The following is a 25,880-nucleotide window of genomic DNA, read 5'->3' as shown; positions in this document are numbered from 1 at the left end:
ACCAGAAGCATTCCAACCCTGCCCTGTAATTTTAATACTCAATAGTTTTATTGCATTGACAGTTCTGAGAAAGTTGTTCAATCGTAAACATTAACTGTTTCACTTTCCACCTGCTAAGTTTTTCTGGCATTTTCTATTTCAAATTTCAAGGTTTCAAAGTCTCCAGGTCAGTTTATTGTCACATGTACCAGTTAAGGCACAGTGAAATTTGAGTTACCATACAGCCATACTAAGTGAAAAGCAGCAAGACACACAACCACATACAATAAAAGTTAACATAAACATCCACCACAGTGGATTCCACATTCCTCACTGTGATGGAAGGCAATAAAGTTCAATCTTCTTCCTCTTGTTCTCCCGCGGTCGGGGCAGTCAAACCATTCGCAGTCGGGGCGATCAAAGCCCCCGCAGCCAACGATCGAAGCCCCCGTCGGGGTGATCGAATCTCCCACGTCGGGGTGGTTGAGACTCTCCCCGCGGCGTGGAGCTCCTGAGTCGGCCTCTTTTTACCAGAGACCGCGGGCTTCACAATGTTAAAGTCCACAGGCCCCGCGGTTGGAGCTTCGATCCCCGGCAAAGGGATCGCAAGCTCCGCGATGTTAAAGTCCCACAGACTCCTGCGGCTTGGAGCGCCGGGCCGGTCTCCAGCAACGGCCGGCAACTCCACGATGTTAGGCCGCAATGCGGACGGAGATACAATATGGACAAAAATCACATCTCCGTCGAGGTAAGAGATTGAAATAAAATTTCCCCCAACCCCCCCACATAAAACGAACCAAGGAACATACTTTTCACACATATAAAAATAACATAAACAGAAGAAAGGGCAGACAGATTGCTAGCGAGGCAGCCACTACTGGTGACGCCACCTGGTGTACACATTCACAATTTGCCTTCATTTTCAGCCACCAGAATTGAGCTTGCAATGGTTTTTTTGTAAATGGCAATGATCACAAACTGGATCATAGAGCAAGTCTTACAGAAATGCCTAACCTCAGATTCCCTATTCAAGTTTTGAAAAATTGACAAAGCTAGATCAAAAACGAAGATCTCAAACAGTGTCCAAAAGGAAAGCAGCGCAGTGAAGAGTCCGGAAGGAAGAAATTCCACAGCTTCAGACCCAGATAGCTAGAAAGCTTCAACATCCTTCCTGGAACGACCAGGCACGCATACAATGCTCCAATGTGGGCCGAACCAAAATGTTATTAAGCTGCAATTCACCATTTTCAATGCCTCAACCAATGAAGATAAACATACCATAAACTTTCTTTACCACTCTTTCTTCTTAGTAATGGGCCTGTCCTGTTTAGACTCTTTAACGGCCTGTTCCACTTGGGTGCCATTTGTGCGTCATTTACGCGTCATGACGTATGCGTCGTGATGTGCGCATGGTGCGCATTACGCGTGCACGGTGACATAGGCAGTGACGCGCGGTTTGCGAGCGACGCCCCAGGATTTTGGGATGCACAAAATCGTCGCGCACCATCTGCGTGACGGGCAAATGACGCCCAAGTGAGACAGGCTCTTTAGGCGACTGCCAGGGACTAGTTTTAATGGAATTCACCTACGACACCTGGCGACATCCCACGACAGCACCTACGACAACAAAAATTATCGCCACTGCCGCCGAACGTTTTTCAACATCTTGAAAATTTTGTGGCAGTCGCCTGTAGTCGCCCAAAAAAATCGCCTAAGTGGGACAGGCCCATAAGCTACAGACCTGGTCCCCAATATTCCTCTATGCATCAATGCTATCAAGGGTCTTGCCATTAACTGTATTTTCTCCTTACATTCGACCCGCCAAAGTGCAACACCTCACTCACACTTGCATGGAACGAACGCCACCTGCCATTTCTCTGCCCATATCTGGAACTGAGCTAGATCCCATTAGACCTTTTCCTTGCACATTGTCCACAATTCCACCAACGTCACTGTTGTTGGCTGCATATTTAGTAACCAGCCGAAACAACATTGTAAATAAACCAGGGCATAGACTTGACGTAAATGGAGATAGTTTGGTTAGTGTTTAAGAAGGAACTGCAGATGCTGGAAAATCGAAGGTAGACAAAAGTGCTGGAGAAACTCAGCGGGTGCAGCAGCATCTATGGAGCGAAGGAAATAGGCAGGGTTTCGGACCGAAACGTTACCTATTTCCTTTTGCAATAGAGCACAATGGAACATTTCAAATAAATGACGTCATTATTGAACTGTGAAACAGAAGTTCTTTTTAGATTGAGACCACTTCTCAGCATAGAAACATAGAAAAATAGGTGCAGGAGTAGGCCATTCGGCCCTTCGAGCCAGCACCGCCGTTCAATATGATCATGGCTGATCATCCAAAATCAGTACTCCGTTCCTGCTTTTTCCCCATATCCCTTGATTCCATTAGCATGAACCCTTTGAGCTCCCATTGAAGTTAGAACCAGCAAATCTCCCCAAAATCCTAGCCCATTCATTATTCTTATTGCCATTCGTGGAAAATAACTGCATGAAGAATTGGATGCCAAGTATCTGCAAAACAATAGTCAAGGCAAGTCACAAGCAACCAACCTGCAGCGTCAAGAGTCTAAGACAACCCATCAAGCTCCTATCACTAGGTACACAAAATTGCTGGAGAAACTCAGCGGGTGCAGCAGCATCTATGGAGCGAAGGAAATAGGCGACGTTTCGGGCCAAAACCCTTCTTCAGACTGATGGGGGGTGGGGGGGAGAAGGAAGGAAAAAGGGAGGAGGAGGAGCCCGAGGGCGGGGGGATGGGAGGAGACAGCTCAGGGGTTAAGGAAGGGGAGGAGACAGCACGGGCTAGCAAAATTGGGAGAATTCAATGTTAATGCCATCAGGATGCAAACTGCCCAGGCGGAATATGAGGTGCTGTTCCTCCAATTTCCTGTGTTGCTCACTCTGGCAATGGAGGAGACCCAGGACAGAGAGGTCGGATTGTGAATGGGAGGGGGAGTTGAAGTGCTGAGCCACCAGGAGGTCAGGTTGGTTATTGCGGACTGAGCGGAGGTGTTCCGCGAAACAATCGCCCAACCTACGCTAGTCTCCCCGATGTAAATCAGCTGACATCTAGAGCAGCGGATGCAGTAGATGAGGTTGGAGGAGATACAGGTGAACCTTTGTCGCACCTGGAACGACTGCTTGGGTTGGAGGCTCCTATCACTTATGTCCTTATAATCGGGGTGTGTGGGTTTTCACACTTCCATACCTCTTGCCTGATGGGAGAGGTGAGGAGTGACGGTGGTTAGATTCATCTTTGATATTGCTGCTGGCCTTGCCGAGGCAGAGAAGTGATCCTACCAGCTGGATGCCAACAACCAACTTCAGAGAAGAAGGGTCTCGACCCGAAACATCACACATTCTTTCTATCCAGGGATGCTGCCTGTCCCGCTGAGTTATTCCAGCATTTTTTGTCTATCTTCAATGTAAAGCAGCAACTGCAGTTCCTTCCGACACAAGTAAAACTCATTCTGCTTAGCTTCAAAGAGCAATTATACACCCTCAGGGGAACTCAATCCTTCTGTGTGAACATTACGCAGAAAGTGACCTGTGTCCGGTGCTCAGCAGGCAGATCATGCGTTCACCAGAGTGTGTTTGCAGCCCATAACATAATCAACACAATGTTAAAACATGGCCTGCGGCCGTCTTCCATTCCCCGACCTCCAGTTGCTTTTGGAAAATTGCCTTTTATCTCAGGTCCTAATTGGGTTGCTAATTGGGTAGCTGCCAGTCATGTTAAATGTCACCAGCCCTCATTTGTGTGGCTGCATGCGTTTACGCTGAGCTCATGTGACCATCAGGCAGTCTACTGTGGTTAGTGTTGCGTGTTAGAACCAAGCAGAGGTTGCTTGCCGGGGAGTATTGAACAGGAAAAAGCAGAGATCCAACTGTTGCATTTAGCACAAATGGACAATATGTGTAAAGCAAAAACTCTGACCACGATTGTCTGCCTGTGGTAACTGGTCACTGAGAGTGATGTTGTGATCACAATATTTGGGATCCAAGCAATAAATTGGCATCTGGACATAAAGCAACATTTAATTAAATCTAAATCTATATACAGTAAAGCCTCATTATAATGGTCTCCGTTATTCCAGACTGTCGCTATAACCGAGCAAAGTATTATTGTACGAGTAACTGCAGATGCTAGTTAATGCACAAAAGGACACAAAATGCTGGACTATCTCAGCAGGTCAGACGTACATGGATAGGTGACGTTTCAGGTCGAGACTCTTCTTCAGTCTCTCGGTCTGGAACTGGGCCCCGGCCTGCTGGCGACCTGAAGGAGAGGTGAGGATCGGCGGAGTCGATGGTCACGGTCCGCAAGTGACTGGAGTGCAGGTGGCCAAAGATACTAGCTCCTCTAGTATCTTTGGTGGTGGCCAAGTCAGTGGATAGATTTAAGGCAGAGATAGATAGATTCTTGATTAGTACAGGTGTCAGAAGTTAGGAGGAGAAGGCAGGAGAATGGGGTTAGGATGGAGAGATAGATCAGCCATGATTGAATGGTGGAGCAGACTTGATGGGCCGAATGGCTTAATTCTACTCCTATTCCTTATGATCTTCTCTACCACGAAGAAGAGCAAGTTCAACAGGCACATGTGAATGCCACTAACTGCGGGTCCCAGTCCACGTTGCATAACATCCTGCTGTTGAAATGTAATGCCAATACTTCCATTTCATTGGGTCGAAATCTTGGAACTCGCTCTTCAGCAGCATTGTGGGAGCACCTGCACTAGGACTGCAGAAGCTCAAGAGGGTGACTTACCCTCAGCTTCTGAAGGGCAATTACAGAGGGACAATAAATACTGACCATGCTGGCAAAGCCCACTTCCTGAAAATTAATATACAAGCTATTGGAAGGCAATTGGGGAAGGGAGGGATAGAAACATAGAAAATAGGTGCAGGAGGAGACCATTCTGCCCTTCGAGCCTGCACCAACCACCATTCAATATGATCATGGCTGATCATCCAAAATCAGTACCCCCTTCCTGCTTTCTCCCCATGTCCCCTTGATTCTGTTAAGGGCCGGTCCCACGAGCATGCGACCTGCATGCGGCAAGCGCAACCAAACCGGAAGCGTGGGACACGCGGAGGTCGAGTGATCCCCGTACAGGACCGGTCCCACCAGCATGCGACTGCATGCGGCGAGCTCGACCAAACCGGAAGCGGGGGCTGCGCGGAGGTCGAGTGAGTGATGTGAAGTTCGAGCGAAGTCCGCGGGAAGTTCGTGCGTGACGTACAGCGTCAAGACGCTGCGTGTGCCCATCGAGGTGGTGCGTACAGCGTCGAGGCGGCTGCGGGCCGGCAGGCCGTTCCCGCGCGGAATTTTTTAACACGGTCAGTTTGCCGCATGGAGTCGCATGCTCGTGGGACAGGCCCTTTAGCCCTAAGAGATCTCTCTCTCTTGAATGTATCCAGTGAATTAGCCTCCACTGCCTTCTGTGGCAGAGAATTCCACAGATTCACAACTCTCTGGGTGAAAAGGTTTTTCCTTATCTCAGTCCTAAATGGCCTACCCCTTATTTTACTTCAGAGTCACGTGAGTGACTACGTGAAGGGCCGTCCGTCTGCGTGCGCGTCATTACGTCTGAACGCAACGCGCGACGGACTGGCAGAGGCACTGCGTCCTCCCATGCCGTTAGGATGGGCAGGTACGGAAAGTTGAATCACTTACCTGCATTCTTTCGGGCTTGAAACCTTTTGTAATTGTCGAGGATACGGTCCGCGGGGAAGTTGGCTGCCGAAGACCGCAGAATTTCCCAGTAGCGGGCAACGGTGTTTCCCGACATTTAGCGCCGGCAGCTGAACCGCAGGAGACTTATTGCAGGAGGAGGAGCTCCATTGGTGGTCCTGCAGTACGGGAAAATCCACCCGCAAGTCAAACAAACCCGTTGACTCAGAAGAGTCCGGGGAGGGAAAGGGATACCCTCCCTCAACGGAGAGCGTCTGAGGACGACTCTCCCACATAGGAGCAACTTTTTGGAGAAGTAGGTAACTGATCTCGAATTAAAGTATGAACATACTGAAGCACATGCATATGGCCTCAAGAGACAGCAGTTGGCAGAATATCCGCACAAATGCCGGCAAGGGAACAGCGCTATCAGGGTGACTTTGGAGAAACCAGCCGCCGAATCCTCTCTTCAGGTAAGACCAGAAGAAGGAAGCAAAAGCTGTCGGACCAATCAAGGTACCAACGACAAGCAAACTTCATAGAAACATAGAAATTAGGTGCAGGAGGAGGCCATTCGGCCCTTCGAGCCTGCACCGCCATTCAATATGATCATGGCTGATCATCCAACTCAGTATCCCGTACCTGCCTTCTCTCCATACCCTCTGATCCCCTTAGCCACAAGGGCCACAAGGGCCACATCTAACTCCCTCTCAAATATAGCCAATTAACTGGCCTCGACTACCCTCTGCGGCAGAGAGTTCCAGAGATTCACCACCAGAGATTCATCAGTAGGCAACAACACACCCCACACCTCCATAGGGGGTAAGCAGTTCACTGAAGCAGGTGGTAGCTTGAAAGCTGGGCACGGAAATATGATCAGAGTCGTCTTTCAAGGCAGACTCAGAATTATGGCCAGAATTGTCCTACAAGGCAGATTCAGATTCAGATTCAATTTTAATTGTCATTGTCAGTGTACAGTACAGAGACAACGAAATGCATTGCAGGCTCAGTATGATGAGGTTTTTAGAACAAGACCCAAGCAGAGGTCAGGAGAAACATGGAATCCACACTTCCTACCAGTCCAACTCCCAATCAAGGAGAGAAAAGGAACCCGCATCAGGGGCCTTTGGGCTTACCACAAGACCACCGGTAGCCATGGAGGCAGGTGGGTCTGGGTTTACTGAAACAAGGGATTGTGGACCAATTACACGTTGGTAATTTTACTCTTGTGTTTTTGTTCAAAATGACAATAACATGAATTTCAGATCTGGTTTTATAAAACAGATAACAACATGTGATTATTTTTACTGCACAACATGCATAGGTTCCAAGCAGACTTGGAACTCGGACCAGAATTGTCTTCAAGGCAGGCCCAGTATTTTGGGCAGGATTGCCTTCCAGGACAGGTGACAGATGGAGGATGTCACTTCATCCAGGTTTAACTCATTTGTGCAGTACAGACTTTTAGAAACAGCAATTTTTTGTTATGGTCTAACTACTATTTTATAGGAGCTTCCTATAAAATGATCACATGGCATGCATCGACCTCAAAGATGCACACTATTCGGTGTCTATTCATTAAGAACAGGAGATATTTGAAGTTTAACTGGATGGCATGGCTCTGCCAAATGGGCTGACATCAGCTCCTAGACTATTGACTAAACTACGGAAACCAATTCTGGGACTACAAAGGTCTCAAAACCACATAGTAATGGCATATTTGGAGGACATTTTCATTTTGGAGTCACCAAGAATTGGCAGAAGCATCAGTCAAGCAAACCAAACCCTGTTTGAAAGTACACAAAATTGCTGGAGAAACTCAGCGGGTGCAGCAGCATCTATGGAGCGAAGGAAATAGGTGACGTTTCAGGCCGAAACCCTTCTTCAGACTCTTCTTCTTCAGTTCCTTCTTGAACACCCTGTTTGAAAGAATTGGTTACCTCATCCATCCAGTTAAATCAAAATTGACACCTACAAGGGTGATTGGTTACCTAGAATTTACTATCAAAAACAGTAAATATATTGGTGACTTTGCCTAGGGGCAAACGGCAATATTAGTTAAGCCTGCAATGACCTGATAGTCAAATTCTAGCCATCTATCAGGCAAACAGTGAGTGTAATTGGTAAATAGTAGCTGCATTCCCAACAGTACGGGCCTTTGCATTACCAGAACTTACAGCAAGCAAAGGAACGAACACTCAGATTCCATATAGGCCGAATTGGCAAACTATGGATTGCCAGCAGAGGCCATTGTTGAATAACTATGGTGGATAACGAATGGGAGACAGCTCAGGGAAATTTTGCTTGAAAGCCATCGGGGGTTCTTCAGACCTATGGAAGCGGCTAAGGATGGGGAACCACAAACACAGTCTAGAGCTGTGGGGGCAGATGGAATGAGCAGGAGTCTGTAATTCCCCAACACATGGAATCAATTACCCAGAATTGTTGGGGGCACAAAATGGACTCAAGGTTCTCTGTAGCGATATGCAACCGGTGCTTGTTCAAATTCAGATTGATAACACCACTGCGGTGGCATATATCCATTAACAAGGGTGGTGTAAAACCTGTATCTTACGACAGATTGTCGAACCTCATTCATTCGGCACTGGTGTATCGTGAGGAATGTTTGGGAAATCTACGAGGTAGATATAACACGGTGACAGATGCTGGATCACGAATGTTTAATAACAACACAGAATGGATGTTGAATCAGACAGTATTTAACAAAATAACTACGCGATTTGGCATACCAGATGTTGATCCGTTTGCATCTAGACTAACCATTAGTTACCCAGATATGTGTCCTGCGAGCTGGATCCAGGAGCAAGGCAGTGGATGCTTTCTCCCTCAATTGGGGAGGAATGTTTATGTATGCTTTCCGCCAATTTGTCTCACAAACCGATGCTTGACAAAAATCAAGCAAGACTAAGCCATATTGGTAGTGCCAGATTGGCCTACTCAAGCCTGGTCCCCAAAAAATGTGGAAATTATAGTCCAGCCAGTAATGGCTGTACCCAAGAGCAGGGACCTCCTAGTGAACCCAGTTACAGGGAGCAATCATCCACTACATGAACGTATTAACTTGTTGGTCTGCAGATTCTGAGGAGGCCATTTCAAGGCATAGGACTGTCTGAACAAATACAACACAGTTCGGATAACGGATGTCTTAGAGTTCCTATCAACTGTACTATAACTATAAACTGAGTTATAGTGCATCTATAGTGCCAGAGGTGCACTCTCCTCCAATCTGATGCCGGAAGCAGGGCACAGTTCAATAGGAACGCACCCCTTAACAACAAAATTCATGAAGGGAATTTACAATTTAAGACCTCCAAGGCCAAGGTAGATAAGATAAGATAATAAGATAAGATAAGATAAGATAAGATACATTTATTGTCATTTGGACCCCTTGAGGTCCAAACGAAATGCCGTTTCTGCAGCCATACATACAAACACATAGACCCAAGACACAACATAATTTACATAAACATCCATCGCTGTGATGGAAGGCCAAATAAACATTTCTCCACTGCACTGCCCTCCCCCCCCCCCCCCGATGTCAGAGTCAAAGTCAAAGCCCCCGGCTGGCGATGGCAATTGTCCCGCGGCCATTTAAGCCACGCCGGGTGGTGCGAGGTCGCACACCGGGTCTTGGTGTTAGAGCCCCCGGTGTGCGCTCGCAGAGTCCCGCGGCCATTCCAAGCCGCGCGGGGCAGTGGTGTCAGGCCCCGCTCCAGGAGCTCTTCGACCCCGCAACTCGGGCGGGGGAAGTCGCCGTTGCGAGAGCCCTGAAAAGCGGTCTCCCTCCAGGGAGCCACGGGCTCCCGGTGCCGCTGTCCACAGACCTGTCGTTGGAGCCTCCGACTCTCCGGTCGGCAGCAGCAGCAGCAGCAGCAGCAGCAGCAGCAGCGCTCCTCCACCGCTCCACCCGTTCCGGACTCGGCCAGCCCCGCGACGGCGACGGTGAGTTGTAGCACCAGAGTCCCCGGCTTCTTCCTGTTGGAGGCCGCTCCTCGTTGCGGCCCCAACGACAACGGAAACCCGACGAGAAAAGGTCGGGTCTCCAGTGCAGGGAGAGATTTAAAAAGTTTCCCCCCCCCCCTCCCACCCCACCCCCCCCCCTCACACACACACCCCCAACAAAAAATAACAAAAACTACATTAAAACACAGACAGAAAAATAATAAAACGCGGACAGACTGCAGAGGCCGCTGCTGGCCAGAGCCGCGCCGCCCACCGGACACATGGGATGTGAGCGTGGTACAAACCCTACTTTGACAGTGGGGACCGCCTATAACTAACCCTGTAGGTGGTATGCTGACAAAGAGTCCAGACACTGCAAAAGCTACGGTTGGACTACATGACCACCAATATGAACAACATAACATTCCTAATCAGGAACCTGATAAAACAGAGCAGGCCAGGAATGCCAGGGATGGAGATCCAGTTCTTGGCATATCCAGAGGACCAACGGTTGTGTGGGTGGTAACATACTAACACCACTATCTGAGAGTTACGGAGAACCTCAGAGGCTCAGAACAATCGGTCCTCATCAGCCATAAAAAAAAAAACTACACCAAAAGGTGTCAACTCAAACCATCTCCAGATGGTCAAAAGAGGTAATGGCGGTAGCAGGAGTAAACATTTATATGGTTAAATCTCACTCCACCAGGGCTGCATCTACGTCGGCAGCAAGAGCTATGGACATGCCCCTTGACGACATCCTAGTGGCTGCAGGATGGACGAATGAAATAACGGTCCACCGGTTTTATAACAAACCCATAACCGGACTGGGGGTGTTTGCACGTACCATTTTAAGTTCTGTCCCTTAGTTTCCCCCCCAAGGTTGGGAGGGGTAACTTTTTTTTAAACTTTTTTTTCATTTAAAGCATCAGTTTCTTTACTTAACTACGTAATGTCTGAATGCTTTAATGATTACACGCATCCATGGTCAATCCATTCAGTGTGTGACTCCTGGATTCGTAACCGGCGTAAAATCACAGAGCTTTGAAATCTTCACGTAGTCACTCACATGACTCCGAAGTAAAATAGTGAGATTAAACGAGAACTTACCAGTTTGAAGTTTGATCTTGATTTTATGAGGAGTTACGATGAGCGATTACATGCCCACCGCTCCCACCCTCATACTATCAAGGTCACATGGAAGTTCTAGTTTCTTCAATCTTACTATTCTCAGGTCTTCTTTTTATCTGTGATTTAACATCGCTGCTTTGAAGATTGACGCGCACGCAGACGGACGGCCCTTCTTCACGTAATCGCTCATCGTAACTCCTCATAAAATCAAGAACAAACTTCAAACTGGTAAGTTCTCGTTTAATCTTACTATTCTTAAACTGTGACCCCCTGGTTCTGGACCCCCCAACATTGGGAACAATGTTCCTGCATCTAGCCTGCCCAATCCCTTAAGAAATGTATGTGTTTCCATAAGATCCCCTCTCAGAGGGAGAACACACAGATTCCATACAGAATCTCCACATTGTTTTAGTTGATTAATTGGGGAGCTAATAAAATTTGCACAGGGACAGGTTCAGGCAAGTAGTGTTGGCACATACTGCTGTTAAACAGTGTGCAGCTTCAGGATCAGTAGCAGAGAATGGACTTTAACATAGAAAATGGCAAATTGCCAATCACAACTGTGTACAGAATCTAAAGATCACTGGTAAACACAATTTCTGTGGAGAGATTAAATGAAATGAAGGACAATGTCAAACATAATTAATCTTAATCATAATTAAAGATTAAGAAAAGATTATGTTGATAATGTTTTCAAAGACTCAGCCAACAGGTCTGTGCCACGTGTGATAGTGAACCTGTTCGCAATCCCTTCCTCTTCCCCAGCTTTACGAAGATGACAAACAGTGGAATCTGGATTTATTCCAAAACTGGGATGATCTGGGATCTGTTCAGAATAATTGTATTCATATTAAGCAGCTTAGAGCCTCCAGTTATTGAATCACAGAGTCGTACGGCATAGAAACGTCCTTCAGAGCACACCAATCATTAACGTTAATGTTTCCACTGTAATGTCGTTAAGTATCTTTGTTGAAGTTAACTTTGTTGAAGTTTTTTTGTCATCCGCTTTCCTACAGTCATTCTCAAGTCCTTTTCAGTTTTAGTTTAGTTTGGAGATACAGCGCGGAAACTGGCCCTTCGGCCCACTGAGTCCACACCAACCAGTGATCCCTGCACATTAACACCATCCTACACATACTGGGGACAATTTACATTTATACCAAGCCAATTAACCTACAAACCTGTACTACAAGCATTTCAGTTTAAAGATTACCTGGTGTCCTCAAGGTACAAAAGAACGAAGATTAAAGTAATTCTACAAAATTCACTGGATTAACTTCAACTGAAAAATCGTGCCCAATTCTAGCCTCCATACTCTAAGCAGAATTTTAAATGCCGGCAAAGTGTCCTGAGGAGGTTTACTCTGTGTAGGTTGAGGTAGCAGGTTGGGAAATTTTGTAAGCATTAAACGCAGTGTTAAATATCAAACCAAGTAGCCAATTCCTCATGGAACGATACAGCATGGATTCGGACCCCTCTGCTCACTGAGTTTATGGTGACCATCAACCACCCATTTATTCTAATTCTACAGTAATCCCATGTTTTATTCTCACCACATTCCCATCAATTCCACCCCCACCACATTCTACCACCTACTTACACACCAGCATAGCTTTACATTTGCCAATTACTTGAAGAACCTGCACATTTTGGGGATGCGAGTGAAAACTAGAAAATCCTGAAAAAACTCTCCTGGTCAAAGGGAGAACATGCATATTCCATACAGACAGCGCTCAAGGTTTCTGGCGCCATTTTACTATGCAGTATCTGTGCTATAAACAATGGCATTTCACCTTTAGAAAGCGGTAGGGTGCAGTCACCAAGCCTGAGCAACACCTGGATTACCCAATAACTCTACGTCTCGACCTAGTCCTGTCTTTTAAGCAGAAGAGACTGGAGGAATTTCCCCAGAGTGTATTTATCCCTTATCCAACATTGCAAACACAAATGGTCCAGGTTATTGCATTGCTGTTCCTGGGAGCCTGTTGTACAAAAATAGATTGCCATGCTTCCACCTTACCACATACAAGATGAGGCCCAGCGCAAATTGGAGGAACAGTACCTCATATTTCGTTTGGGAAGCTTACATCCCAGCGGTATGAATATTGACCTCTCCAACTCCAAGTAACCCTCTCTCCATTCCTCCCCCTTCCCAGTTCTCCGACCAGTCTGACTGTCCCTGATTACATTTTGTCTCCGCCTACATTCTATCTTTGTCCCGCCCCTTCCCATGACAGTCTGAAGAAGGGTCTCGACCCGAACGCCGCCCATTCCTTCTCTCCAGAGATGCTGCCTCACCCACTGAGTTATTCCAGTATTTTGTGTCTGCCTTACATTTTATCTCCTGTGGCTTTGTTGTCACCTTCTCCTAGCTATCAATGATCTATTCTACATTCGCCTTGATCCTCACCTCGTTTGATGTCTCGATTTAACACCTTGCCCTTCTTGGTGAGACCACACCTGGAGTATTGCGTACAGTTTTGGTCTCCAAATCTGAGGAAGGACATTATTGCCATAGAGGGAGTGCAGAGACGGTTCACCAGACTGATTCCTGGGATGTCAGGACTGTCTTATGAAGAAAGACTGGATAGACTTGGTTTATACTCTCTAGAATTTAGGAGATTGAGAGGGGATCTTATAGAAACTTACAAAATTCTTAAGGGGTTGGACAGGCTAGATGCAGGAAGATTGTTCCCGATGTTAGGGAAGTCCAGGACAAGGGGTCACAGCTTAAGGATAAGGGGGAAATCCTTTAAAACCGAGATGAGAAGAACTTTTTTCACACAGAGAGTGGTGAATCTCTGGAACTCTTTGCCACAGAGGGTAGTTGAGGCCAGTTCATTGGCTATATTTAAGAGGGAGTTAGATGTGGCCCTTGTGGCCAAGGGGATCAGAGGGTATGGAGAGAAGGCAGGTACGGGATACTGAGTTGGATGATCAGCCATGATCATATTGAATGGCGGTGCAGGCTCGAAGGGCCGAATGGCCTACTCCTACACCTAATTTCTATGTTTCTATGTTTATCTCTCTGTCTGTCTCTGCCCTGCCTCTCAGTCTGAAGAAGGGCCTCGACCCAAAACGTCACCCATTCCTTCTATCCAGAGATGCTGCCTGTCCAGCTGAGTTACTCCAGTATTTTGTGTCTGTCTTCGAGAAACATCCACTGAGCTGAATGCAACCAAGCGCTACAATGATGATAGGTGTTATACACATGGAAGTTCACATTGCAGATCAGACAGTTTCCCCTTCAATACACACTCACCTCCAGCGTACATCACTGCCAACATTATGGAAGAGATCCATGACACCTGGCTGTCAGTGCAACTGAAGATATCCTTGATCTCTTTGAAGAAAACGGTGATGGCTTTGGGAAAAGCGTAGGAGAATCCAATGGAGATGAAGGATCCAAGCACCACGGCCCAGCCCCATCCACCATCCGGAGGAACGTGCCCCTGTGGTCCTCCCACTGCCGGAGGCATCCTTGCACCTCAAAGGTTGCAGGAGTTGAGATTACTGGAAAAGAAAAAGCACAGATTAGCGAAGGTAATAACACAGAAATATGACTACAAGCAATGACGTCTACTCACCAAGGTAGAGGGGAAAAATGGCAAATAATGCCACACTTCCCATCTCATACATGTGACAATAACAAACCAAAACATCAGATGCCCTGGGCATGTACAATGAGAGTGAGATACAAGATGTCTCCAAGAATGGTTGAAAGAAGAGCATAAAGGGGATTTGTTCTGTACGCGACCCACATTCTATCCATCTGGGAATAGTTAGTGGATGTTGAACAGACTCCTTTATTTATATCGCCCAAGGCACGAGACACAATAATTGGCTGTGTGTATCAATTAATCTGCACATCTAGTGAGGAGAGGCAGCTCCCACTGCATCTGCTTAGCTCAGCAGATCTTTCTATTCTCTCAAGTACTCCTCCCATGTCACACTCTTCTGACTGCACCCTAACCACAACTATTACATGAAGCAACAGCAAGTTTCATGTTCTAATCCTTACTAGGAAATACATGTTGCAATTTACTTATTGGATAAACAAGTGACCATCTTGGCCTCTTGCTTGGATTCAAACATAAATGGTAAAATTCTCCCGACCGCTATCCTCTCCGATCCATTTAAAGGGCTCTGTCGAGTTGCCTTAAAATTTTCTAAACAAAGGTGACTGGCATGAAAAAGTTTCCACAAGGGTAGCACGGTGGTGCAGCGGTAGAGCTGCTGCCTTACAGCGCCAGAGACCCGGGTTCAATCCTGGCTACGGGTGCTGTCTGTACATTCTCCCCATGACCTGCGTGGGTTTTCTCCGGGATCGCCAGTTTCCTCCCACATTCCAAAGACCTACAAGTTTGGCTTGGTATAATTGTAAATTGTCCCTAGCGTGTGAAGGATAGTGTTAGTGTGCAGGGATCGCTGGTCGGCACAGACTCTGTAGGCCGAAGGCCTATTTACACATTGTATCTCGAAACTAAAACTAAAGAAGTTCGATAGGAATGAGTTTGGAATGAATTAGGAATGAGATATGGGTCAAATGCAGTCAGGTGGGAGTAATATAGATGGAGTAACTAAGATGGTGCAGGCGAAGGCTGCCATTGTGTGCTGCTCCTTGCTGTTTTGTCTGTGTTTGTTCATTTGTGACATCTATGGAAATCCCACACAGATTTCATTCGAGAGGAGCTCATTAACATCAGACATTCGATTCCTCCAAACATTGTTCCGGATTTCTCTCACTCGCCGGATTATTTGGGCATGCTTGTCGGCGGGGCTGTGGTTATGTCCAGGATCGTGAGACGTTGGAGGATCCGGGGAAGCGCTCTGGAGCGCTCGTCCGACTCCGCCAACGAGGATTGCGCACACACCGGTCTCCCAAGTATATTCTTTGCAAATCTACATTAACACAACAAAGTGGACGAACTGCAACTCCTGTGCCAAACAAACAAGGACTTGTCTCGAGCCGGTGCCCTGTGCTTCACCGAGATATGACTGTGTGAGTCGACCCCGGACAATGCGCTGCAACTGGCTGGCTTTCAACTACACTCGGTTTAGACTCGGCTTGTAGAAATTAGAAGATTGAGGGGGGATCTTATAGAAACTTACAAAATTCTTAAGGGGTTGGACAGGCTAGATGCAGGAAGATTGTTCCCGATGTTGGGGAAGTCCAGAACAAGGGGTCACAGTTTAAGGATAAGGGGGAAATCTTTTAGGACCGAGATGAGGAAAACATTTTTCACACAGAGAGTGGTGAATCTCTGGAATTCTCTGCCACAGAAGGTAGTTGAGGGCAGTTCATTGGCTATATTTAAGAGGGAGTTAGATGTGGCCCTTGTGGCTAAAGGGATCAGGGGGTATGGAGAGAAGGCAGGTACAGGATACTGAGTTGGATGATCAGCCATGATCATATTGAATGGCGGTGCAGGCTCGAAGGGCCGAATGGCCTACTCCTGCACCTAGTTTCTATGTTTCTATATACACAGAGCGGACCATGAAGAGGAGGCAGCGGGGAAATCAAGAGGCGGCAGAACAGGCACCGAGTCAAATTCCTTGTATGTATATTTACTTGGGTATTGATTCTGATTCTGGGCAGCGCGGGCAAGTTGGGCTGAAGGGCCTGTTTCCATGTTGTATGACTCTATGACTAAGCTGCAAGTTCTAAATTGGTTTAATTAATTCCCTTATAACTCTTTCTTTGCTCTCTCTACTGCATTTATATTATTTTAAAGGTATTATTCTAAATGTAATCTGTGTTGGGAGTGTGGAAATCTGTCCTGGGAGTGTTTGACTGGAGCTTAATAGCGGGACATTTTAGCCTTCGCCTAACCAGTGATACGAGAGGACAGTTCTAATTGTACTGCACGGGAACACATTCTTTGAGCACACTGAGAGTGAAATTCAGCCATGAAATTCACCCTCTCGTCCCCAACAAAAATATGTTTCAAAATAAGATGAATCAGAGGAAACATTTTAGTCCGAAATTAGAACGTGTCCCTAATTAATGTATGGAAGTGGCTGAGACAAATTGTTTAGATATCTTTTCAAGGATGTTTGGTGATTTCATGAAGGAATATGAAGGCCACGCTGAGATGCCAAGAGGCTGATGGAATTGGAGCCAGCAACTGCTGGACAAGAACACAGACACTTTTTAAGTTAACATTGCATACAGCATAGAGGATAACCAATGTAAATGAAATAAAAGTTGTTTTTTTATATACGTTCAGAGGGGGTGAAGTTCAGAGTAGGTGAGGGGAGTGGAAATGTTGAGGCGATTGAGGTCACATCCGCAGTTAGAAATGAAGAGGTCTTGCGAGGATGGAAGGCCATCCGAGGGAGTACAAGAGGAAGGGAGACCGGTGCAGAAGGGGTCATCACTGGGGAGTGAGGACTCCTTTTATTTTTCCCGTTAAAACGTTCGGAGGGGGTGATGTTTGAGTAAGTGAGGGGAGTGGAAAGGTTGAGGCGATTGATGTCACGTCGGCAGGGTCCGTAGAAGGGTCTCGACCCGAAACATTATCCATTCCTTCTCTCCAAAGATACAGCCCGTCCCACTGAGTTACTCCAGCATTTTGGGTCTATCTACAATATGAATGAAGATTTCTCTGCACTGCCTCCAACTACTCAAGTCAAGCCTCAACACTGATTTACATCCTGTTCAAATCAGATGGCGTCTATAGTCCTCTGGCTCAGTCCACCTACACAGTACCCAGAACCAACATTACGTTGCACCATTTGAGTTATCATGAAAGCAAATATAAATATTGACTCATTTTCCGAAGCTTCAGGCAGGCTCTCACAAATATTTACAGTTCATTTCGAATCTGAGGAGTGCTGAACTCCACAGTACTGGGCGATTACTAGAACCAGGATGTTTATCCACTACAAAACTCTGACATAGGCGGACAAAAAGGCATAATAAAATTACAAAAAAGGCATGAAAAAGGCATTTATTGACAAAAAAAGCTATATAAAGGCATTAATTTCCGCCACCAAAATATGGTAAAAAATGCTAATATAAAGGTATACTACATTAAATGACCAAAGTTGCCTGGTTGCACATAATTATTAGCATTTTTTTTCAAATTTTCTGGTGTTAAACTATGCCGTCAGTCAGACAGAATATGCTTCAGTTGTGAAAAACGTATTTCTATTTCAGCTGAGGTCACTGGTGCATACCCGAAACAAGCTACAGACTCTATATTCATATCGATATCTTGTGCATTACAACTACCTTTGAGAACTTTTTTGCTATGTTTTCTATTTATTTGTTAGCTAAAGTCACTCTCTCACATTTTCCTTGTGTCTAAATCGGCAGGAACTTTACGAATATCGTCAGTTACTTTGTTGAAAACCTGCAAGTTATTCACTAATGTTTCTCAAGGGAAATGATAGCTTGTGGGAAGTTTGCAAAATTGGAAGCAATAAACACAAGATCGCGGTGGAGGGACGTTTTCTGCATGATTTCACTGACGATCCTGACTGTAGCAGATTCTTCTTCTTCAAAACAGTTGACAACATTTTTTATCTTTTCAAAATTTGCAGCAAAGTAGAGTACAGCAGAGAGCCATATGCCTACCCCACCTATTCAAAATGGGCTGAGAAGGTAGCGAAAGCTCGGGTACCATTTCCTTGAAAAGCTGCACACGTGACAGTGCTTTGAGGAAGATTTTCTTGACATTGGAAAGTAGATGATCGACATTTGGAAACAAGCTACCTATGTGCTTGGCAATTCTATGAAGTCCTTGAGCTAAGCATGTCAAATGCAACATTTTGTGGAATAAAACTTTGTCACAAACAGAAGAACATTCTCGTGTTTTATACCTTCTGGCCAAAGTACAGCAAGTGAAGATATAAACAACTGAGCAATAGTTGACTTGTGACTTCTCCAATACTTCCAATGTCAACAAATATTCCTTTGTTGGTTGACATGCCTCCAGTGTACCGACAACCACATTAACAACATATCTCCCCACAGCATCGGTTTTAGAAACATAGAAACATAGAAATTAGGTGCAGGAGTAGGCCATTCGGCCCTTCGAGCCTGCACCGCCATTCAATATGATCATGGCTGATCATCCAACTCAGTATCCCGTACCTGCCTTCTCTCCATACCCCCTGATCCCCTTAGCCACAAGGGCCACATCTAACCCCAAATATAGCCAATGAACTGGCCTCAACTACCCTCTGTGGCAGAGAGTCCATTGTCTCGTCTATTGAGATCCATATTTTGTTGCATGCAACTTCATCTCTAATTTTCTGCACAACAATGTTGAAGTAGCTGTCAATATAATTTTTCTGTAATGGTGACTCGTTTGGTATATCTTCCTCCGTGTCATTCTCTAAAATACCTCAGATATGTTTGCAACTTTCCACAGTGGAATTCTAGCATCAATGAATGCAAACTCAGATTTGTGACTGGAGCCAGCAGTTAATGTAGTGAGGAGAGAAGCGGGTATTTTGCTTGGGTAGTCTACACCCCAGCAGTATCAACATTGACTTCTCCAATTTTAGATAGCCCTGGTCTTCTCCCTCCTCCCCCTTCCCAGCTCTCCTTCTTGTCCTACTGTCTCCGCTTCTTCCTTCCCCCCCCCCCCCACCAACATCAGTCTGAAGAAGGGTCTGAACCCGAAACATCGCCTATTCCTTCTCTTCATTGATGCTGCCTCACCCGCTGTGTTTCTCCAGCATTTTTTGTCTACCTTCAAATTTTCCCGCATCTGCAGTTCTTTCTTAAATATATCTTGGCGAAGACTGAAACAGCGAGCAGCGGCACGAATGAATGAACGATGGTGGCTCCCCTGGTTTCGCCCAGTGGTGGAAGTTTTCTAGTAAGTTATACTATGTTAACACGTTAATAATAACATTCATATTAAAATATTAACATAGAAAATATAATTGTAATCACAGTAAACTCAAGAAAATAACATGATCGTTTAGCAAAATGGCATAAAAAGGCCAATTTATGCACTCAATTGTGAAAAAGGCATTATCCTGGTGAAATCATCAACAAAGGCACATGGCATTTATGGCAAAATCCTGGTTCTAGTCATTACACTCACATTGCTGGATAAATAAGAACTGACAACAACATGTTCTATCATTAAATCCAGGATCATGGACCCCAGGAGCAATGCATTCACTAGCACGTGCCAAATATTCAACCTCTGATCACGGGCTTCAAGCAATGAGATCCCGGACTCAAGCAGGTATCTGGGGGGGGGGGGGGGGGGGGGGGGGGATTGATGATGGACTTGGGAGAAGCGTTTAGATATAAATGTAAATAATGTGCAACGATTTCAACACCATATTTCACCTCCAGGCACTTCACAGGAGTGCAATTAAACCAAACAATTACACCTACCAACTAACAGCGATATTGAGCCAAACTTTGCTGAGCAGAGCCTAATGGTCACGTAATTGTCACATTCTTGTACCCAGAAAAGAGGTGATTAGACGAGAGAAAATCATCTTAAAGATATACAACGATCCAACCTGCTGGCGGAAGGTCGGGCGAAAGTCGTACTCCAGAACAACAAGAAGTACCGGGTTCACTTCATAGTTCACTTCATAGTTGGCTCACGCCGCTCCCGAGTGGCAAAGCTGCACAACAGATGAAACTCATCACCGTTCACTACGAGAACTTCAAGAGCCTGAGTGCTGTTAGCGAGGCTGGCTCATTACTCAAGAGCTACAAAGATGACGAAAGACCTGGGAGACTGCCTGACAAGGTCAAGTTTGTAACTAGGACGGAGGATGTGGCCCCATCACAGTGTTCTGCAAAGCCGGTACCTGTAGCCATGAAAGAGAAGGTCATGAATGGTCCCATGAAGCTGGTCAAGCAGGACATCTTGACTCAAGTCGAAGAACCAATTGAATGGTGTGGCAGGCTGATCGTTACGGAGAAAAAGGACATAACAGAATTGAGGTTCTGCATAGATCCTAGACCCCTCAACAAAGTCCTGAAAAGGGAGATCCACAGACTACCAGTCATAAAGGACGTACTCCTTGAGCTGTCCAAGGAGAAGATTTTCTCCAAATTCGATCTGAAGTCAGGATATCTCCACTGCGAACTACAATAGACAATACAATATTTACTCATTGTCATTTGAACCTCAATGAGGCTCAAACAAAACTCTGTTTCTACAGCCATACAAAAAGAAACAATGTCTACAAGACACACAAACAATTCAATTCACACAAACATCCATCACAGTGAATCTCCTCCTCACTGTGATGGAAGGCAAAGTCTTGTCTCTCCCCTGTGTTCCATTTTTCTCCCGATATTGAAGCGCCAGATGGGCAATGGTAAGTGCCACGGCCATTAAGGACGCGCCGGGCGATGTCTTAACTAGATGAGGAGAGCAGTTTCCTAACAACTGTGAACACCCCTTTTGGGAGATATCACTGGAAGAGGTTGCCATTTGAACTGAAAGTAAGTGCAGAGATCTTCCAGAAGAAGCTGCAACAAGCACTAGAAAGATTAAAGGGACTGGGATGTGTTGCAGATGACATCATCCTATTCGGAGTAGGGGATACCAGAGAAGATGCAGAAAGGAATCACGATGCAAGACTGCCAGATCTTCAGCGATGCAGAGACAGAGGCATCAAGCTGAACCAGAAGAAGTCAGTAGTGAAAGCTACGTGTATCATATTTCTAGGACAGATCGTGGCCTGAAACTGGGTCTGTAGAAGATCCAAGCTATCCTAGAGATGCCCAACCCAACCAATCCAACAGAAATCCAAAAATGACAAGGCAGTGTAAACAACTTGGCAAGATTCCTGCCAAGAATGTCGGTCACATTCGAGCCTTTGAGGACATAGACCCACAAGGATGCAGAGTGGGAATGGTCATCAGAACATGACATGGCAATGTCAAAGATCAAGGAGCTACACACCAGATGAACAGCTGACCATACAATGTGATGCAAGCAAGGCAGGTCTAGGTGCAACACTTATGCAGAAAGGACAACCACTGTCCTATGTGAGTCGAGCATTGACGCCAACCAAGCAGAGATATGCTCAGATTGAAAAGGAGGCACTAGCAATAGTGTTTGCCCTTGAGGCTTCCATCAGTACACCTGCGGACGGAGAGTGATCGTTGAGAGTGACCACAAGCCATTGGAAGTCATAATTAAATAGCCTCTGCTTAGAGCACCAAGACATCGCCAGGGCATGATGATGAGGATGCTACACTATAACATTGAGATCAACTAGGTAAAGGGAAAAGACATGCATCTAGCAGATATGCTCTCCCGAGCATACCTCCCGGACACCACAGGATCAACCAGATTCACTGATGTCAACATAGTTGAGTCCTTGAGCATGAGAGAGGACAAGGTCAAACGCATCCAAGCCCTCACCAGGGAAGACGAAACGCTACAAACAGTTAAAGAGAGTAATCCAAAATGGATGGCCAGATCACGGCAGAAGTCCCAGAGGCAGCACAACCATACTTCAACGTCAGAGACAAGTTGAGTGTGCAAGACGGACTCTTATTCAGAGGAGAGAGAGTTGTAATCCCTGTCACTCTACACAAAGATATGAAGGGGACACACCACGCCTCTCATCTAGGAGTAGAAGGAACCCTCTGGAGAATGCATTTTGTGGCTCGGAATGAACTCCAATGTGAAGCAGTTAATTTCACACTGTGAATCCTGCAGGACGTCGAACAACAAAATCAGAAAGAAACTCTGATGTCAACACAGTTGAGTCCTTGAGCATGGGAGCACTGCACATCTCGTATGTGTATGTGACAAATAAACTCGACTTGACTTGATGCCCCATGACCTCCCAGATCGACCATGGGAGAAAGTGGGAACCAATATGCTTGAACTGGAGGAAAATCACTATTTAATCATAGTGGACTATCTATCTAATTTCTGGGAAATAGACAGACTGTACGAGCTGAACAGCAGGACAATCATTGTGAAACTCAAGAACCACTTTGCAAGATACGGAATTCCCAAGTCAAGTCAAGTCAAGTCAAGTTTATTTGTCACATGCACATACGAGATGTGCAGTGAAATGAAAGTGGCAATGCTCGCGGACTTTTGTGCAGACAAACAACAAAACAACCCAACAAATTATAAACACAATCATAACACACATATTCTTTTACATAATAAATAATAGAAGGAAAAACGTTCTGTACATTTAGTCCCTGGTGAGAAAGGCGTTTACAGTCCAAATTGCCTCTGGGAAGAAACTCCTTCTCAACCTCTCCGTTCTCACTGCATGGCAACGGAGGCGTTTGCCTGACCGTAGCAGCTGGAACAGTCCATTGCAGGGGTGGAAGAGGTCTCTCATGATTTTGTTTGCTCTGGAGTTGCACCTCCTGTTGTATAGTTCCTGCAGGGGGGTGAGTGAAGTTCCCATAGTGCGTTCGGCCGAACGCACTACTCTCTGCAGAGCCTTCTTGTCCTTGGCAGAGGAATTCCCGAACCAGATGGTAATGTTCCCGGACAAGATGCTTTCCACCGCCGCTGCGTAGAAGCACTGTAGGATCCTCGGAGACACTCTGAAGTGTCAATGGTGGTAAGCAAAAACGGGACGAGAACTGTGTCAGAGGAGTTCGCCAAATTTGCCAGGAAATGGGAATTTGACTGCTACACAATTTCTCCAAGACATAGCCAGGCTAACGGTAAACATATAAATTAGGTGCAGGAGTAGGCCATTCGGCCCTTCGAGCCTGCACCGCCAAGGTGGAACCGGCAGCCAAGGCAGCTAAGCGAGTGTTGAAGAAAACCAATCACTCCAAGTATGTGTATGTGTATGTGGAGAGGATGTTTCCACTAGTGCGAGAGTCTAGGACTAGAGGTCATAGCCTCAGAATAAAAGGATGGTCCTTTCGGAAGGACTTGGAGGAAATTCTTTAATCAGGTGGTGAATCTGTGGAATTCATTGACACAGAAGGCTATGGAGGCCAAGTCAATGGATATGTTTATGGTAGAGATAGATAGATCCTTGCTTAGTGTGGGTGTCAGGGGTTATGGGGAGAAGGCAGGAAAATGGGGTTGAGAGGGAGAGTTAGATCCGCCAATTGAATGGCAGAGTAGACTTGAAAGGCCGAATGGCCTAATTCTGCTCCTATCACTTATATAAGATAGAACAATTAGGGAAAAGCTAACCCACCGTGAATGTATCCATTGGAGACATCACCTGTGCAAGTGAGAATTATCAGCGACAGACCTTTCATCGGTTACTCAGATACCAGCAACGCTCTGAATTTAGACAAAAAAATGCCGCCGTAACTCAGCGGGACAGACAGCTGAGAGAAAGGAATGGGCCACGTTTCAAGTCGAAACCTTCATTCAGACTGAGAGTCAGGGGAAAGGGAAACGAGAGATTCAGATAGTGATATAGAGAGATATAGAACAAATGAATGAAAGATATGCAAAACAGTCATGATGGTAAAGCAAACAGGCCATTGTTAGCTGTGGCCTAGCTGAGAATGAATACGGACAATGAGACTCAACAAGACGACTTTGAAGCTGGTATGACTATGGTGGGGGAGAGATAGAGAGAGAGGGGATGCAAGGGTTAAGGGACTGTCCCACGAGCATGTGACTCCATGCGGCAAGCGTGACCCAACGTGGTCGCTTGAGCTGTACGGCCTCGGGAGGGGGCGCTGCCCTGTGCATGGCACCCCAGCCAGCAGCTGTCTGTCTTTTCATCTCTTTTTTTATTTTTAGTTAGTTAAAGTGTTTTTGTTCTGGAGGTCTAGACTTTTTTTAATGTGGGGGGTGGGGGAAGGGGGAAACTATCTTTCAGGGTCCCTACCTGGTCGGAGAGGCAGCTTTTCTCCAGGCTGCAGCTTCGACCCGTCCTCGCGGCCTACCAGCGGGCCTGGAGCGGTGTTTCCTGTCGGGGACCGTCCAGAACCTCGGCTTCGGTGGCGGCACAGCGCTGGAGCGCTATCGTGGAGCGGAGCGGGCGATGCCTTGCCCGGGTCACCACGCTGGAGCTCCGGTGAGCTGAAGACCGCAGAGATAAACATCGCGGTCTTTGGAGCGGCCAGCTGCGGGCGGCAGCGCTGAACTTAAACATCGGGAGCCTGGAATCTCTCGATGAGATCGTCAGCGGTGGAACTCCAACCGGCGCGGCCTTGTTGGCTTCGGAAGCCGCGGTCTCCGGTGAGGGAAGCGGCCGTTCCAGGTATCCCATGCCGCCGAGAGGATTCTCCCGACGCCGGAGTACAATCATCCGGCGAGAACGGCCTGGAACATCAGGCCTCCTTAAAGGCAACTGTGGAGGCCTCAATAGGCCCGACTATGGGATGGGGACTGGACATTGTGCCTTCCCTCATAATGGGAACCATTGTAGGGGGATGTTTTTATGTTTAAATTTCTTTATGATTGTTATGTCTGTATTCTTTCTTTATGTGCTGCATGGCAAGAAGCATTTCACTACACCTAGGTGTATGTGACCAATAAAATAACCTTTGACCCACCGATCGCCGGAGCCGTATGGAGTTGTGCGGAACTGGTCCCGACATCGCGCGGGGCTCCGAAAAACTGACCGTGTTCAAAAATTCTGCGCGGCAACGGCCTGCCAGCCCGCAGCCACCTCGACACCGTACGCAGCGTCTTGACGCCGTACGTCACGCGCGGACTACGCTCGAGCTTCACGTCACTCACTTGACCTCCGCGCGGCCCCCACTTCCGGTTTGGTTGCGCTTGCCGCATGCAGGTCGCATGCTCGTGGGACAGGCCCTTTACTTCAAGTTAGATACATAGCAGCATCTCCACCTAACCTTATCACGCTTCCAAGATTGAAAATACTGAGCCAAGATCGTGCATGTTAGCTGTCTATGTGTCCAATGGAAACATCAAAGCTCGTCCTACCGTTATGTTCCTCCTATATTTAAAAATCTGGGTGATTATGTGCACATGCCTACCCCTTACCCATCTCACAAAGGGCACAGAGCATGAATATGCCTCCAACACATTGAGAACATTGTGTGCGGGAAGGAACTGCAGATGCTGATTTATACTGAAAATAGACACAAAATGCTGGAGTAACTCAGCAGGTCAGGCTCTGAAGAAGAGTCTCGACCTGAAACGTTAGCCATTCCTTCTATCCAGAGATGCTGTCTGTCCCGCTGAGT

The 25,880-nt window shown here is 46.5% G+C and overlaps 1 protein-coding gene across 4 annotated transcripts in view; it reads right to left on the bottom strand.

The window, feature by feature from the left end:
* LOC129708584 (monocarboxylate transporter 1-like) overlaps nucleotides 1-25,880 on the bottom strand; it is a 53,826-nt gene that overhangs the window by 16,556 nt on the left and 11,390 nt on the right. For all 4 annotated transcript variants that reach the window (XR_008725374.1, XM_055654407.1, XM_055654408.1 and 1 more), the window contains exon 2: nucleotides 14,031-14,281. Coding sequence is in view for 3 of the 4 variants with exons in the window: in XM_055654407.1 (XP_055510382.1) it covers nucleotides 14,031-14,247 (217 nt within the window). In the remaining variant the exon portion in view is untranslated. The remainder of the gene's footprint in view (nucleotides 1-14,030; nucleotides 14,282-25,880) is intronic.

Source organism: Leucoraja erinacea, chromosome 24 (assembly GCF_028641065.1).
Source record: "Leucoraja erinacea ecotype New England chromosome 24, Leri_hhj_1, whole genome shotgun sequence".
NCBI classification, from domain to species: Eukaryota; Metazoa; Chordata; class Chondrichthyes; order Rajiformes; family Rajidae; genus Leucoraja; species Leucoraja erinaceus.
Note: the sequence above shows the minus strand (reverse complement) of the source record. Positions and strands in the feature narration are given on the sequence as shown.